The 16,354-nt window shown below is 27.0% G+C and overlaps 1 protein-coding gene across 2 annotated transcripts; it reads left to right on the top strand.

Moving 5' to 3' along the window:
* Nucleotides 1–212: 212 nt before the first annotated feature.
* On the top strand, nt 213–15,057 carry Keap1 (kelch like ECH associated protein 1). 2 transcript variants are annotated; one of them, XM_087159749.1, is made up of 11 exons: nt 213–371; nt 3,448–3,498; nt 3,631–3,835; nt 5,001–5,165; nt 5,908–6,057; nt 7,047–7,325; nt 7,850–8,253; nt 10,190–10,395; nt 11,097–11,273; nt 13,966–14,730; nt 14,774–15,057. In XM_087159749.1, the coding sequence occupies exons 3-10, from the start codon at nt 3,641–3,643 to the stop codon at nt 14,115–14,117; spliced, it is 1,728 nt and encodes a 575-aa protein (XP_087015875.1). In that variant the 5' UTR covers nt 213–371; nt 3,448–3,498; nt 3,631–3,640; the 3' UTR covers nt 14,118–14,730; nt 14,774–15,057. The 2 variants fall into 2 exon arrangements, with proteins under 2 accessions (XP_087015875.1, XP_087015874.1); XM_087159748.1 differs by having other exon boundaries at nt 216–371; nt 3,448–3,835.
* Nucleotides 15,058–16,354: the final 1,297 nt, after the last annotated feature.

Consider the following 16,354-nt stretch of genomic DNA (forward strand, 5'->3'; position numbering starts at 1 on the left):
ATTAAGATTGCGCCAAACAAAAATGCTAAACACGCCATTCTAGTAAACCTGACAAAACGATTAAGCGATAACGATGAAAACGATGATGTAAACGACCAATCAAATGCCTCTATTTATTAAAAAGGCGGTCAGCCAAGCATTAGCAAATAGTTGCTCCAATGAAAGAATTATTATTAGAAATCATAAGAAAGTATTTTACCTGCATCCGTGTCGACGTCAATCGAAAACTATCAGACGAGACAAACAAAAATAGCTTCGATATCGGTGAAAGTAAAATTTATTTTTGAATGATAATTAAAATCTTTAATAATTTAGTGTTGCTTCAACAATTGTAAATAAATCTTGTCATATAAAATATTATTTTGTTTAAGGTACTTTATTAAATTTTTTATTAATTTTTCATTCATCTAGATCTTTGTAGTCTTGTAATAATAACTTAGCTAGTTATTAGAATGGTATCTTATTTATCTAGCTATTAATGATCGATTTATAGCTTCATTATTTATTGATATTTTAATTCTGAAATTTGTTTTTGTAAATTCAACCGTTAATGATGCTGATAAGCGAGATGAAAAAGTAATAATGATGTTTTAAGATAACTGGACTGAAATCGACTGGCATATTATTAGTTATGATGATAATTAAGAAGCCTTATTGCTTCTTAATATTAATCACTTTAAATATTTCTAAATTTGTTTTTAAAAATAGAGTATTAAAAATTTGTAGACGTTTGACCAGATTTTACTTATTTATTTATTGGAACAGTTTATTTATTGGAACAGAAAAATAATATTTTTTTTAAATTTGAGACATGGACAAGAATGCTTGTTCACTTTACTAAAATATAACTACTTTTACTTAATAACAGTTTTTTGTTTAATCTAACAAAATAAGTATCTTTTAAAATGCTTTCTGTATTTTCCATTTCGAAGATGGGTTTCAAAATGGGCACATTTCTGCAAAGATCCCCCTCCTTCTCTTAATAATAAATATTTTGAGTTACTTTCTTTTTCTTTGATATAAAAATAGTGTAGGCTTTTGCATAATTATTTCACATCTACTGTAAACATTATAATTGATTATAGGAAACTATATCAAATGTTGCCCCCTACAGATGGGGTAATTATTGATCACTGGGGTAATTCCTGATCATTGTCATTTCTTCTTATAAATAGTATAAAAAATAGCTAATAAATAGTCAATTGTCTTTTCTTAAATAACAGTTCATATTTATTAAGTGGAACAACTATAAAATATATTTTAACTATAATCACAAAATTTGTTTTTAATTGTATACAAGAAAAATGTGTACTGATATGCACCATTTCTAGCATGTCTTACCTTGCTTCTATCTTAAATTTATGTGTGTACATTGTTAGAATAATTTTATAGTTGATAAATTAACCTAATATAAATATGGTGAGAAATTATAAGCTTAAAAAGGATACTAAGCTTCTAGAAAGCAAAAATAATGAATTTCTTTTAATGATTGAAAATGAAAATTTCAGTGTGAGAGCTGCTGCCAGAGCTGAAGTGTTAATCTTTATTCCTGATTTTAAATAAACAGTTTTATTAGCTGCTTAAACATATCTTTTTGGTTTATTTGTTTGATCTTAATGTCTTATTTGTTAATTACCATTGTATAATTATTTTTAAACAGCCCATTTACTATAAAAACTGGTGATCAGTAATTACCCCAGAAATGATCAGGATTTACCCCAGAATTGATCAAGAGAAGGGGTAATTCTTGATCACTAAAAATTTAAAATCTTTTAAATTCTAATTAGATTTTCAAACAAAAGAAGGTAGCATAGGACTCATCTCATATAGCCTCAAACTTCCAGAAAATATTAAAATTCTATCTTGAATAGTTTTTTCACAAAATAGAAGTTTGCATTTTTTGATCAGGAATTACCCCAGGTCACCCTAGTAGTCATTTAACTTAATGAAGAATGGATTACTAAGTAAAAAATAATTTTATTTAATAAAGGGTGTATTTTTTTATATATTTTATAGTTTTATTCTGTAAGGGCTGTATTCTCTCTTAGATTTGTTTTATTCAATAAAGGGTATATTCTTTTCTGGTTTTATGTGGAAGTAGTGTTTCTGGCACTATTGTATGATTAAATTTTTGCACATAGTTTCAAGCTTACAATAATTAAAAGTACTATACAAATGGTTAAAATTTTCAACCATTTACTTTCAGTTGACACAATTTTTACCATACTAGTACAAATTCCAATTGAAACTGCATTAGAAGAAGTTAGAAATGGTTTTTATAGCTAAGAAGTTAAAAAAAAAAAAAAGAAAAAAGTAGCTCTAAAATGTTTTTTTTTTTTTATTTACTATGGTTAAACTGTATAAAAGGAATATGCTTAAAGCTAAACAGTGTGAAAAGATCACAAATTATGTCATCCAAACACAGACATACTATAGTTGTAAAATGAAGTATCTTCTACAGATAGCCTCTCATTTGCTTTAATTTTCAAAAGAAAATTAAGGAATCAATGATGAGAAGTTTGAGATGATATATTATTTCTCCTTATTCTATTTTATTATCTTTCAATAATTTAGGCCTTAAAATTTCCAAAGTTACTACATTTTGAAAAATTCTAGTGATTTAATGAATGACTTTTCTAGTATCTCATTATTTCCAATTTTTTTGGAAATCTATATTCTTTTAATATCTACATGTAGGACTCTTTATCTCTACTGCACCTGTTTCTTAGTTCCCTTTGTTTGATTTCTTCTTTTTAGCTAGTTCCTCCTGTTCTGTTGGTCAAACCTTTTTCTTTTCTTTTTTTCATTTCTATAACTTGTCTGTAATTTTCTTTTGCATCTCTGTGTTTCTCTTTTCCATTCAGTATTATGACAATGAAAAATGCTCTTCGTTTAGAACCATCTCTATTTATGTGGGTTTGTTTATATTCTTTTCATGTTCAGCTACATTCTTATAAAGCAGTGTTTCCCAAAGTGTGGTGCACGTACCCCCAAAGGTACGGGAACAGTTTATAGGGGGTACGCGTTCTTCTGCTAAATATCTTGGAAAACACGAACATTTCAAAAATTTATATTTAAAAACAAAGCTCGCCATGAAAATTTACGATTACGTATTTCTCTATTGACTATTTTTTGCAGAGTTATCAGTTAATATTTAGTGGTGTCAACAGCCAGTTGTGATTTTTAACTTTTGTGCAATTTTTTTTTATTGTAAAAAATACATTCATTTTTTTATCAGTGGTACACAGCGTTACGAAAAATTTAGAAGGGGTACACAAAAGACATAAGTTTGGGAAACACTGTTATAAAGCATTCTGATAACTTTTCCTTCAATCAAAAGATTATATTTGATAATACATTTGCTTATTTTATGTATATTTTAGCTATTATACGTGTAAGATATAATAATTATCAAAGAATTCTTACATTTTGTTTTATCTTTTTCAGATTCAAAATCCTCCCATTTGCATTTAGTTTGAGAGGCAAACCAATCAAAATGTAGGATGTTATATAATCTTTCTTATTATTCTGTTATATTATCTCTATAATTTATGTTTTAAATTTTATAAAGATACTAAAATAAATGGCAAAGAAAAGAGAACCCTCTCAAAATCAACCTCCCTGCTTTAGATCCAAATCAATGGAGGACGATAAAGAAAACCTATGTGCTGATGGTGCCATGAGATTCAATATAACTTCTTATCCTAAAGAAGCGTTTGAGGTTATGTGTCTTATGCGGCAGCACCAAAAGCTGTGTGACGTTGAGATTCGTGTTTGTAATGAAATTTTTCATGCTCACAAGATTGTGTTAGTGTCTGCTAGTCCATACTTTAAGGTAAGTACTTTTTTTCCCCCATTTATTCAGTTTTTCCAGCATTTTTTTTTCGAGTTATTTTGTGTGATATTTTAAATAAAATTAAAATGTGTTATTCAAACATATAATTTCTCAGAATTATATGAATAAAACAGTAGAGATATAACTTTCAACAAAGTGAAAAATTAATGATTTTTACCTTGCAATTTTGAAAATTGTATGGATGTTAATAAAATGACTTCAAATCAAATTTTAGAATCTTAAATAAAAGAAAATAGAAAGTTATTTTTAAATTAAGTTAAATGAAGAAATTATGTTCTGTATGTTAAGAATGATTCAACACTTAAGAACTGATCTATTTCATTAGTGTTCAATCTATTCAATTATTAACTGATCTATTCAATTATTTTAACAACTTTAGTTATACTTTTAACATATCCAAAAAGTTACTCAACAATTTTTTAATTTAAAATATTTCTAGTGAACTGTCTTTTTTCTCTCCTGCTTATCTTGTCTTAAAGTATAATTCATCTCTTTGATTTTCACATTTTTCTCTTGTTATTGATTATTTTATGTAAGCAGAACTCAAAGCTGAAAGAGTTAGAGAATTTCTAAAATTTGTAGTTAGAGCTTAGATTCTTAGTTATTACACTTTTTTAAATAATGTTCTCATGAATTAGTAAATTCTAAACCACGTCTTATTATTTTAATGTTTTTTTTTTAAATGAAAAAAAATAATAATAATTTTACTTGCCTTTTTCTAAAATTTCCAACACGAGGATATTCTTTTATTCTTTCCAATTCAGATACATTAAGTATAATGAATAATTTATTTTTATAAGTTACTAAATAATATCAATTTATATTTTTGTTTTCCATATTTTTGCTAATTTTTAAATTGCTTTCAAAATAGAATTATTACTGAAAAATAAGTCTTTTCTAATTTTTTTCTTTTTCTTTCTTTGTATTTGTTGGGGTTAAAAAGCATAAAAACTTTTTAAAAAAATATTTTAAGAGGGTCTTTTAATGTAATGAAATAAAACATTTTTAAAAGTATCAAATATCAATTTAGAATTAAAATAGACGCAGTACATAATTTGTTGACTTGGAAACAATTTTTAATGTCATATTTTTTATTTCTTACTATTTCAATATTATAAGAATATTTTCAATTAAAATATTTCAGGCTATGTTCACGAGTGGTTTAAAAGAGTCTGAAATGTCAGTTATTAATATCCAAGGTGTTTGTCCAATGAGTATGGCTATTATAATTCATTTTGCTTACACTGGGCAAGTTAAAATTGAGGAAAATAATGTGTGCAATCTACTTCCTGCTGCAACTATGTTTCAAGTTAGTATTCTTAAAACTGTTTTACAAAAAGTATCTAACACTTTTTTTTAGTGTTATAGTGGAATAATTTATATCAGGCCTGTAAATTTTAAAAATGTATGTAATTTTGTTAAAAATTGTCTCTTTCCCTATTTTATTTGAAAAGTATATCGATGTAAACTAAATTTTTGGGATTCAAATTAGATAGATATTGATATTGACCGTTTGTGGAAACGCAAATTTTAGTCTGACAAGAGATAAGCAACTGTGACCACAGTCAGTTTATTCTTATTGAAGGGGCACTTTATCTATTTGTTGCTTAAGTGATGGTATCTAAAAATTGGTGAATGTTTAGAAGCAAGTATCTTTACATTTCTAATGGCTTAATACATTTTTGGATTAAGTATTGCCAGTGGTTACACTGCAAGCGAAAGAGTAAATAAAAAAAACTTCAAAATCTATAAAAATATTTTTATAAAAATACTACTCTGTTTGAATATTTCTCAAAATGAATTCATAATAAAGTAATTCTAATTTCTATTTCTTGTAAAACTCTATATTTTCAGAGATTTTTTGCGTGAACTTTCATAGTTTGTATTTTTTCATTGCTATTTTTTTTGTTTTAAATTACTTTTTACAAGTGTTACTTACTAATTTTTTTTAAAGAAAAATCTAAATTTACTTATTAACTATTTCACGAAATAATGATATTAAAAATTTTCTCTTTTTTTTGGTAACTTGTTTGTAATTGTATAATTTTTAGGTGCCTCACATTATAAATGCTTGCTGCACATTTTTGGAAAAACAGCTGGATCCTAGTAACTGCATTGGAATAGCTGATTTTGCTCTGCAACATGGATGTAATAATTTGTATTCTGTAGCTAATCAATTTATAGATCACCATTTTTCTCAGGTAGAATTAAATCTTCATGTGTATCTTATGTATTACTTTATTTAAAGGATTAATTTTCATATTTACTGATGCATAAATTCATAATACTGATACATAACATTAAAAATACGTAATACTGATTTATAACACTGAAAATACATAATAACAGGGTTGCCACAGGCGACTAAAATGCAACTATTTGCAACTATTTTTAGCATGAGGCGACTATGGCTACTTTTTTTGCCTGAAAAGACTGAAAAAGCAACTATTTTCAAGAAAAGGAGACTATTGGGAGACATTTCTGTACTCCTAGAGAGGTTTTTTTTTCTTTTTCAAGCATAAATTGGTGAAAAATCTACACCCCGCTAGATAGTTCCTAAACACACTGGACTTTTTTTTTCTTAAAAAATAAAAAATTTTAAAAATTTTGAATTGCAAATTTGAGTTTTCACTTTTTAATTCGTTCAATCTGCTCAAATTTCATTGTAAGTCTATTTAATTTCTCGATCACCTTTTCAATGATTATTGCTACAAAATTCTGCATGATTTTTTTGATTTTTTTAAAAAAAAAAATTTTAACAGTATTACAACGCATGAATTTCGAATTTTAGTAATCACTTTTCATATATATATATGAAAATTATCATATTTGCCACCAACTTGACTGAATGGATCATGGATGACAATTAAGTCATTAACAAAATTTTAGTCATATTTTTGATGAATTTTTGTTCTTATTAGGCAACTATTTTCCTAGTTTTTGGCTACTATTTTCATGCTTTAGGCTACTAAAAGCAACTATTTTGTTCATATTTTTCGGTGGCAACCCTGATAATACTGATGCATAAATGCGTGAGTACATTGATAATAAAACAATTTCCTTATTCCGATGCATGCATGTTAGAACAATTTTCTGTTTGAATTGTAAAAACTTTGTGTTTTATGTTTTTATTAACATATTTATGCATTGTGACTTTTAATTTATGACATAGAGTTGATATTTTTTTAAGGTTTCCCAGGGGGATGAATTTTTGGCTTTAAATGTTTGCCAAATGATCTTGCTTATAAAAAGAGATGAACTGAATGTACGTAGTGAGATGGAAGTTTTTAATGCTGTTCTTCGCTGGGTGAGGCATGATAAAGCTAGAAGGTGCCCAAAATTACCAGATATCTTGAATGCTGTTAGGTGCCATTTCTTGACACCGAGGTTCCTTAAAGAGCAGATACAAAAATGCGAAATTTTAAAAAATGAGCCTCAGTGTTGTGATTATCTTAGTCGTATAATTCAGGTATGTTTGCATTATTTGATAATTACTTTTATTTAAAACTATCTTTTCTTTTTTCTAATTAAAAGAGTAGAAGAATAGTGATGTCAGCATCATAGAGGTTAAAACTTAAGAATTTGAATATTTTTTTTATTCTCTACTAGTTATTTGTTTAAGAACAAGTTCTTGCTACTTATTTCAAATTAGATTAGATTTCAAATTGTTGCAGAAAAGCATATATCTTCAAATACATCTAATTTGGAAGCAAGAAGTTTTTTCTATATACTTGTTATGTTATTTTATGTTTTTTTTTTGTGTTACTTGTATAGCAAATGGAATTTATATATTTTATGCACCTTTCGTCTTATATAAAGTGTCATTTATATTTTGCATTCTTAATTTGTTTTGAACAGAAAATTGTTCAACTAATTTAATTTAATTCTGAAAAAAATAATAAACTAAAATTGATTTTTTTTTTCAAATGTTTTACTTGTTACCACATTTAAAATTTCAATCTTTATATAATTTTATATATTTTTCTTTTACAGGATTTAACATCGCGTCGAAAATATAGTTGCAATCAACGTACTCCAAAAGTTCCATATGTGATATACACTACTGGTGGTTATTTGCAGCATTCCTTAAGTAATATGGAATGCTACAATGCGCATGAGAAACAGTGGTTCTCATTGGCAGATCTTCCTACTCCTCGGAGTGGGCTCGGAGGAGCTTTCATTGATGGCAAATTCTATGCTGTTGGGGGTCGAAATAACTGTCTCGATGGAAATCAAGACTCAGATGGTGTAGATTGTTATGATCCTATTACAAATAAATGGAAATCGTGTTGTAAGATGACTGTTGCAAGGAATCGAGTTGGAGTTGGTGTGTTAGATGGTTTACTGTATGCTGTAGGTGGATCAAAAGCCACTACTCATCATAACTCTGTGGAAAGGTTTGAAGCTAGCTTTTAGTTTTTATATCTATATAATATCTAAAAAAAAATAATAATGTGTAGCTAGAATTAAGAGATCTAGAAAAGAAACCTAAAAATAATTATGTATATACAGTCAAACCTCGATATCTCGAACTTGAAGGGAGAAGAGAAAAAATTCGAGATATCGAAAATTCGGATTATCGAAAATCGCATGTTATCGATGGTAGAATGAAGAAAAATGTTCTTTACATAACTTATTTACTATTCCATATTTATTCTAAAAACACTTTTTACACTTTCATTTAAAAAAAGATTCAATTGTTGTTTGCTTTAGAGATGTGTAAGAAAGTTTGTCTATTAAACTTTCTAAGTGGACTATAGCTTTAAATGTCTCCTCTGACATATTTGGCTGCCTCTCAATAAATCTCCTTACAGTGTCCACTGCAGAAAGTGCTTGTTTGTTAGTAATATTGGGTGGTAAATCTTCGATTTCCTCATCCTCTTCTTCTGATAGTTCACGAGAAGCTTTCGTTTGAGCGATGATATCATTGTCACCCCACTGACTACACACTGTTACTGCATCATCTACGTTTACAAAGTCATGAAATTCCATGTCATCAAACTTCATGAGTCCGGTCAATCTGTTCCAATAATTTTCGGGCCAGTTTTCAGCAGAATTAACGATATTGATTGTTTGACTACTTTCGTGATCTTTAATGAATCCAGACTTCTTAAAGCCATTCATTATCGTAGAGGAAGGCACATCATTCCATGTCTTGTCAGCCATTCTTAAAATTTTAAAAAATTTTTTTTGAATTTTAGAGAAAAAAAATCTACACTATTTATGGAAAAAAAATTCGAGTTATTGAGGATTTAGAAAAAAAAAATCGTGAAATCAATTTTTTTTAAACATTGAGTGTATAGGAAATTTGAGGGGAATTTTTTTTTCCTTCGAGATATCGAAAAATTCATGAAATTGAGGTTCGAGTTAGCGAGGTTCGTCTGTATATATATTATTTATTTATTTATTTATTTTTTTTTTTTGTAGATTAGTCTTAAGAGATGAGAATTTTTTAATGATTTCTTTCACATAATTTGGTATCACTTTGCATATAAATCATCTAAAATTTGTTAGAAATGTAATCTATATTTATAAAATCTATCTTTACTGCATAGTAAAATGTTATTTGAAACCAAAATACCATTTATTTAAAAAAATATTTTAAATTTTAATAACATCTTCATCTGGTCTCCTGATTGCCTGTGCAGTTGAGTTCAAATGTAAATGTCTTGAGAATATGTATCGCATAACTTGAAAGCCATACAAAAACATCAATGTATGCGTGACAAAAGCCATATGGTTTATAAAAAAGCGTAAATAATGGCTTTTTTAAAATAAAAGTGTAAAGATATCTTAAAGGAGTTCCTGTAATTTAATTATAAATTGTTCAATATCTTTGCATTTTATCTGTTATAATGTATATATATTATTAAAGCATTTCTCTGCAATATTTTCTTTTATTTATTATATCAGTTTTAAAAATGAATCATAAAACATGAGAAGTATATTAGTTGATTGTGTCTGATTTTTTGCATTGAGGTTCTGAAAAATAAACTTATCTCCTAAATTTTGACTTTTATAAAAAAAATATGTATATAAATTTGTGAACACAATTTTAAAATAAAAACTTTTCATAATGCATTTAAAATTACCTAGATAAGTTTGATTTAAAAAGTGAACTCTGCTTTCTCAAACATCATGAATGATTATTACAAGCTAAAAAATTATTTGGCTTTAAAACAGAAATTTTTTTTTCTACTTTTTAATAATGTACAAAACCAAATTTATATTGAATATTATAATTTTTAATTTTAATTTGGAATATAATAGTATGTACCTTTAAAAAAAATTTCAAACAAAACATGTGATGTACCATAAATTTTATTATTTTAGATATGATCCATCTGAGGATAAATGGTATAAAGTCCAGAATATGTTAACTGCAAGAATCGGTGTGGGTGTTGCTGTAGTTAAAAGACTCTTGTATGCAGTGGGTGGTTATGATGGAAACAGTAGGTTGAATACTGTTGAGTGTTATCATCCGGAAAAGGACTCGTGGACACCAGTCGCGAGCATGAATACAAATCGAAGTGGTGCAGGTATGCATCTTCTTCAATTCTACAGTTGAAAGGGAAATAGTTTGATGTCTGATTTATATAGATGTCTTTAATTATATTTGGATTTTTCAAACAGAATGTAATTTAAAAATAATGTATGTAAGTTATAAAATATAATAGTCTCCAAGTAACACATTTGGGTCTACAAGTGCCTATAATAGAACAAAGGATGTTGGGATTTTTGAAAGAACAAAAATAAATAGAAAAATTGTTTTTATAATTAGAAGAAAATCCAGTGATTTTTTTTTATTTTTTAACTCAATAAATAAAATGGTGATACATTTAAAATTTATTTTGATTCATTATTGAGAGCCATAGAAATAAATAAAAAACTCTTAGAGATGAATAACTATTATTTTTTTTTTATGTGTGTTTTGTTTTTTATTTCTGAATGTGTTTCTTTAAGTTTTTCATTTTATTTATAATGATAAGTCATATAGTTTATTTCCTTAATTTGATTTTCAGGAACAAAAGAATTTTGTATTAAGACTGTTTGGGTATCGTTTAAAACTGCTTTCAAAGTATGAAATAAGTACATAAGAACTAAATGAGTAATTTAGTTTACTCTTATCTAAATAAGCTATTGAATTTAAATTTGTTGTATGGAAATTTGTCTACAAGTTGGCTTTTTGAAATAAAATGCATACTTAGTTTTCTGATATAAATTCGTAATTTATTTTTAGGAGTTGTAGCCTTAGATCATTATATTTATGCTGTTGGTGGCTATGATGGTGCTCTTCAACTAAAGTCAGTAGAAAAATATGACACTGAATCTAATGAATGGGTCTATGTATCATCTATGTCTTCACCTCGCAGTGCATTAAGTGTAGCTGTATTAGATGGGAAAATATATGCCTTAGGTACTATATCTTATTTATTTATGTTTCTTTATTTTATTGTTTTTAAAATTTGTTCCCAAATGCACTTATCTGAAAGATTTATAATATTCATACTTATTATATCTCAGTTTGTTGATTTTTGAGCAGTTTGTCTACAGAAACTGAAAAGTGAGAATTTACACTGTTAGTTTTTAAACTAGTACCTAAATCGAAGTAAAATCGTTTGTCATTTAGTAATGGAATGCGATAACATATCCTTATTTGATTTTTTACTTGTACACATTAAAAGTTTAGATTTTTGTTTATTTTCACAAAATTTTCTAAGTTAATTAATCATAGATTTTTATAGCATTTAATCATTTTCATTTACAAGTCATGCAAACAATTATTCTTCAATGACTTACACATTTGAATATGATATATTGTCGTTGCTGTCTTTAATAAAAATAATTTTTTTTTAATGTATATTCCACAAAATGATTTCATGTTCTAAATATATGGTTACTTTAATATCCTTCACATTGAATGTATCAAAATTGCAGATTTTCAGTTGCTAAATGCAACAATATTAAGTGTTTTACTAAGCTAAATTAAATTTGAACTTTTACTTTAAAAGTACAATTAGTTATAGCTTGGTTCTTTTAATGGTCATCAGCATTTAATTTAGTTTAAAAATAAGTTGTAAATATATTTTCAATTATTATTAAAGCATCTGTTAAAGTCTTTATTAAAAAATCCTATGCACAGTCTTGTAGCGAGAGCTCTCTGATATTTATTCACAAGTTTTAATGTAATTTTATTATAAATTATGAATAAAATTTTTTAAAATTTTAATTATCAATGCTATTTATGTTTGCAAATTAGAAATAGGTATGACATTGTTTCAATTCAAAGTAATATACTCTAGAGCAGAGGTCGCCAAAGTGGTCTATATAGACCCCCAGGGGTCTATTTAACAAAAGCGGGGGTCGATCTGAGCCAGGGGGTCGAATGGGGGTCGATCCGAATCTGAAGGGTCGATTGGGGGTTGAAGAAAAAACAGTTCCTTATACACAAATCACACTTACCTAATTAAGTATGTAAAATTTGTGAATTTCTTTATAATTGACTTAATATCAGTTTCTTCATAAAACATAAATTAATAAACGTATATTTATTTGGGTGAAACAAGTATTTACGTACCAGCGCGCAGTGGGACGTACTCTGCACTTCTGGTTTATAAGTCATATGCATATGCGCGCTTGTCCAAATGTCACATGTGACGAGCATTGACGTTACAAACGCAAATATCATACGCAGTTTCAGCTATCTTTGAAAACTGTGAACAGTGTTGAATATTTGCAGTGTCATTATTAAAACTTTTATAGTTTTGGATAATTAGTTATTGTTTCGATAAAACCATTCGTTTAATTTAGATATCAATTTTAATTATCAATGCATGTAAAAAAGAATGTAAGCATTAATAATATGGCAGCAATATATAATTAATGTACAGCCCGCCACAAAACTATGGCACTCTTTGTATTTTTTTACGAAAATTACAAAATTGACCAATTTCAACAAAAATTAAAATTGACCAATTTTGACGAAAATTAAAATTGACCAATTTTGAAATCAATATAGCGAACCTTGCAAAAAAACACCCTGCACACCCATCTCATTGATTAATAAGCAATAAATCTTTAGTTACTTTACTCATTATTTCTACTTATTCAAAATTACTTATTATTTAATAAATATTAAGGTATTTAAATTTCAACATTAATATATTTTTCATAAAACTATAGTTACACAATGTACTATTATTTTAATAAATGTTTAAAATCATAAAATAAATGTACAAACACGTATCTAATAGAGTTTTATTTTAATTAACAGAAAATTACTTTTATGGGGGTCGATGAAGATTTCGAAAAATTGTGTAAGGGTCGATGATCAAAAACGTTTGACGACCCCTGCTCTAGAGATTGAAAAAAAGTAACTAATGGATCATCCACTAAAATATCATTGGAACATAAATGCTAAGCACTATATTCATTGTGTTTTTGTTTTGAGATTATTACATTAAAAATTATTTGATGAAAAGTCTGGAACTTAATCAATATTAATTTTTAATTAAATATTGATTTGAGCAACTATTATCTAATAGATGGTGAGTGCTATAAAAGTTTTCCTACATTGATCTCAAACTATTATGAGTTGTTTAGTGCTCCCTTTCTAAAGTTTGACTGGAAACTGTTAAGATTTTCTGTTCTGAACAAAATAATTCTGAAATTAAAAATTTTATATTTTGCTATTCTTTTGTGATCTAATGATACATATTAGCACATTTATATAAGTATATTCATTATTCGTAATGCATTCTTTTTCTTGCTTCTCACACTTTAGATATTTCAGTTTTCAGCTCTTTGTTACAAATGCAAAAAAAAAAAAAAAAAAATTAGGCAATTTGGGCCTTAGTATTATTATATAGATATTGAATTTCAAATTTTAGCATCTTTTACTCACAAAATAATTCTTTAAAGTATTTTGTTCAAAAACCCAAACTCCAATAATTCTAGTTAAATGTTTTGATATTTATACTAAAGTGGAGTTAAAAAAAGTATTTGTTATTTGAGATTCATCTTTTATTTGAGTAAGAAAATTATTGTCTAGAAGTTTGGCTTTATCATTTACAAAATGAATAAATAAACTTGTCTTAAATAAATTTCAGGAGGATATGATGGAAGTAACTTTTTAAATACAGTTGAGGTGTATGATCCTGAAAAAGATCTGTGGGAAGCAGCCCCAGATATGTCTTGTGGTCGAAGTGGTCAAGCTTCTGCTGTATGGAGAGCTCCATGCTTAGCCCATGGAATATCCTAGCAGTCAAATGGCATTTGATTAAAAGGTCTTTTTTAAGATATTAATGACAGTAGAGTTGAATAAGTTATAATCGAACTAGGGAAAGATGTGGAATGGTATTTTTATAGCTGTATTTTATTTAACGTGTTTTTATTCTTTGTGTTATGTTATTTTACCTTATATCATGTTTTCTAATTGTTAGAATGTGTGACACTTAAAATAATTATTTAAATATACCTTAATGTAATGAGAAAATAATTTAAATATTTATACTAATTTATTGCTATAATAAATTATTACTTTTTTTGCTATTGTTTATTGCTATTTTCATAATAATTTATGTATTTCACAAGAGTCTTAGTTGCGTAAAATTACAATCATATCAACTATTTTATGCTTTAGATAAAATTTTGATACTAACAGAAACAATTTTCTAAGTTCTTTTACTTTATGTGCAATTAGATTTTATAAGCATGTTGTATAATATTCAATTTTACATTTAAGTGATTTGATAGATATCTAGTTGAGTATTTAATTAAAGCTGATATTTAATTAAAAAGAAGTTTCCAAAAATTACATTGAAACTAACATTAAACCATTTACAAATAATAACAAAATGTATCAACTCTGCATTGTGTTATTCATATTCTTTTGTATTATATTTATTCCATTTTCAGTTCTTTTTTTTAAAAATAGATTACAGTATTTTAAAATTTTTTTTTTGGGGGGGGGGAGGGGATAAAAATTCCTAACCTTAACTTTTTTATTAATGCTTTATTTATTCTTAATTAGGTTGTTAAAAATACAGCTGCTTACAAAAAAATAATAATTTAAACATAAAACTAGTTTTTTGGCAGTAAAGCATGAGTCAAGTCATTTCATGAAAACGACTCTTTTGTCTGCACTTGACACATGAACAAAAAGTTGACTTAAAGCAATGAAACAGGAAAAAAAAAATAAAGTTTTTTTAAAATCAAAACATGTAATGTTAAAAAATTTCCATGAAGAAATGATAAAGAGTTCACAAAACAATTATAGTAATATCCATTTTTTTTTCAACTTGTTATATCTTTAAAAAAAAATGACAAAAAACATTGGTTAAGTTTACATCATTGCCCAAAAGTTTTAATGTTAAATATTTTTCCCATAAATCACAAAAACTTTTTTTTTGTATTTCATTAAAGAAACTTAATGCGATTTTTGTTCATTTGTACCTTGCACTTGAAATGATTTTCATGTCTTTAAATTTGGTAATTTTTCAAACCAAGTGACTAATTTATATATATATATACAGTAGAGCGCCGATTATCCGAACGTCCAATTATCCGAATTATGTCCGAATTCTTTTTTTTTTAAAGCTTATAATACTTTTCAACTTATTGACAATTTTTCTAAATTTAAAAGAACAAATAATATCAACAACATCTGAAAAACATATTTAATTTACAACCTTTTTTAGCAGTTTTCTTTTAGTAGCTATACGTACATGTATTGTTATACAGTTAAACCTATATGCCCCTTTAGCCCTCTTCAACTGAAAATTAACTTCCAAGAATGCGAGTTTCATTTTGACAGTTTACTATGGTTGGAGTGCGAGAGGAGTTTATGTGTAGATAAGTGCTGAAGTTTTACAATTGGGGGAGGGGTAGTTGTCACTTATGGTTAATGATTAGTGGTTACAGTGCTTGGAATCTTAAATCTTGGAATAAAATTCTGAACACAAAAGCAAACGAAACTGAAGTTTCTCAACCAGTAGATCTTCCGGATGAAAAGATTACGGGTGTCGAGACTCTGAAAATGACCCAGGATTTCAAATTTTAAAAGATGATGAAATTGTTGCTGAAATTTTAAATGAAGATCGGAACTCCACAGATGAAGAGGATCAAGTTCAAGACAGTGGACCTTCTCATGCAGAAGCAAGCAATTCATTAGATATTGCAATGAATTGGCTAGAAGGTCAAAATGATATTGATCTGGTGCAGTTGATTTATTTAAAAGGAATAAGGGATACGGCTGCTCAAAAAAGAGCATCTTCTTTGAAACAAAAGTCTTTGCTGGATTTCTTTTGTAATGGAAAATAAAGAAAAATGTGTTAAAGTCAGTAATTGACAAAAAAAAAAAAAAATTATGAAGAGCTGAAATATGATAATTCAAAATTTTAAAAAAAATTTAAAACTCGCCAGAGCTATTTTAGATAGTAACTGCCAGTTCTAAGCCTAGAAAAAGTGTGATGGGACGTTAGTGCATAAATAATAATC

This window comes from Parasteatoda tepidariorum, chromosome 3 (assembly GCF_982258835.1).
Source record: "Parasteatoda tepidariorum strain Cologne lab strain chromosome 3, Ptep-v5.0, whole genome shotgun sequence".
NCBI lineage: Eukaryota > Metazoa > Arthropoda > Arachnida > Araneae > Theridiidae > Parasteatoda > Parasteatoda tepidariorum.

Coding starts and splice junctions, on each gene's coding strand:
- Keap1 (XM_087159748.1), top strand. CDS start 3,584: ATGGCAAAGAAAAGAGAACCCTCTCAAAATCAACCTCCCTGCTTTAGA. Junction 7,326..7,849: donor ATCTTAGTCGTATAATTCAG/GTATGTTTGCAT, acceptor TTTCTTTTACAG/GATTTAACATCGCGTCGAAA. Junction 10,396..11,096: donor TACAAATCGAAGTGGTGCAG/GTATGCATCTTC, acceptor ATTTATTTTTAG/GAGTTGTAGCCTTAGATCAT.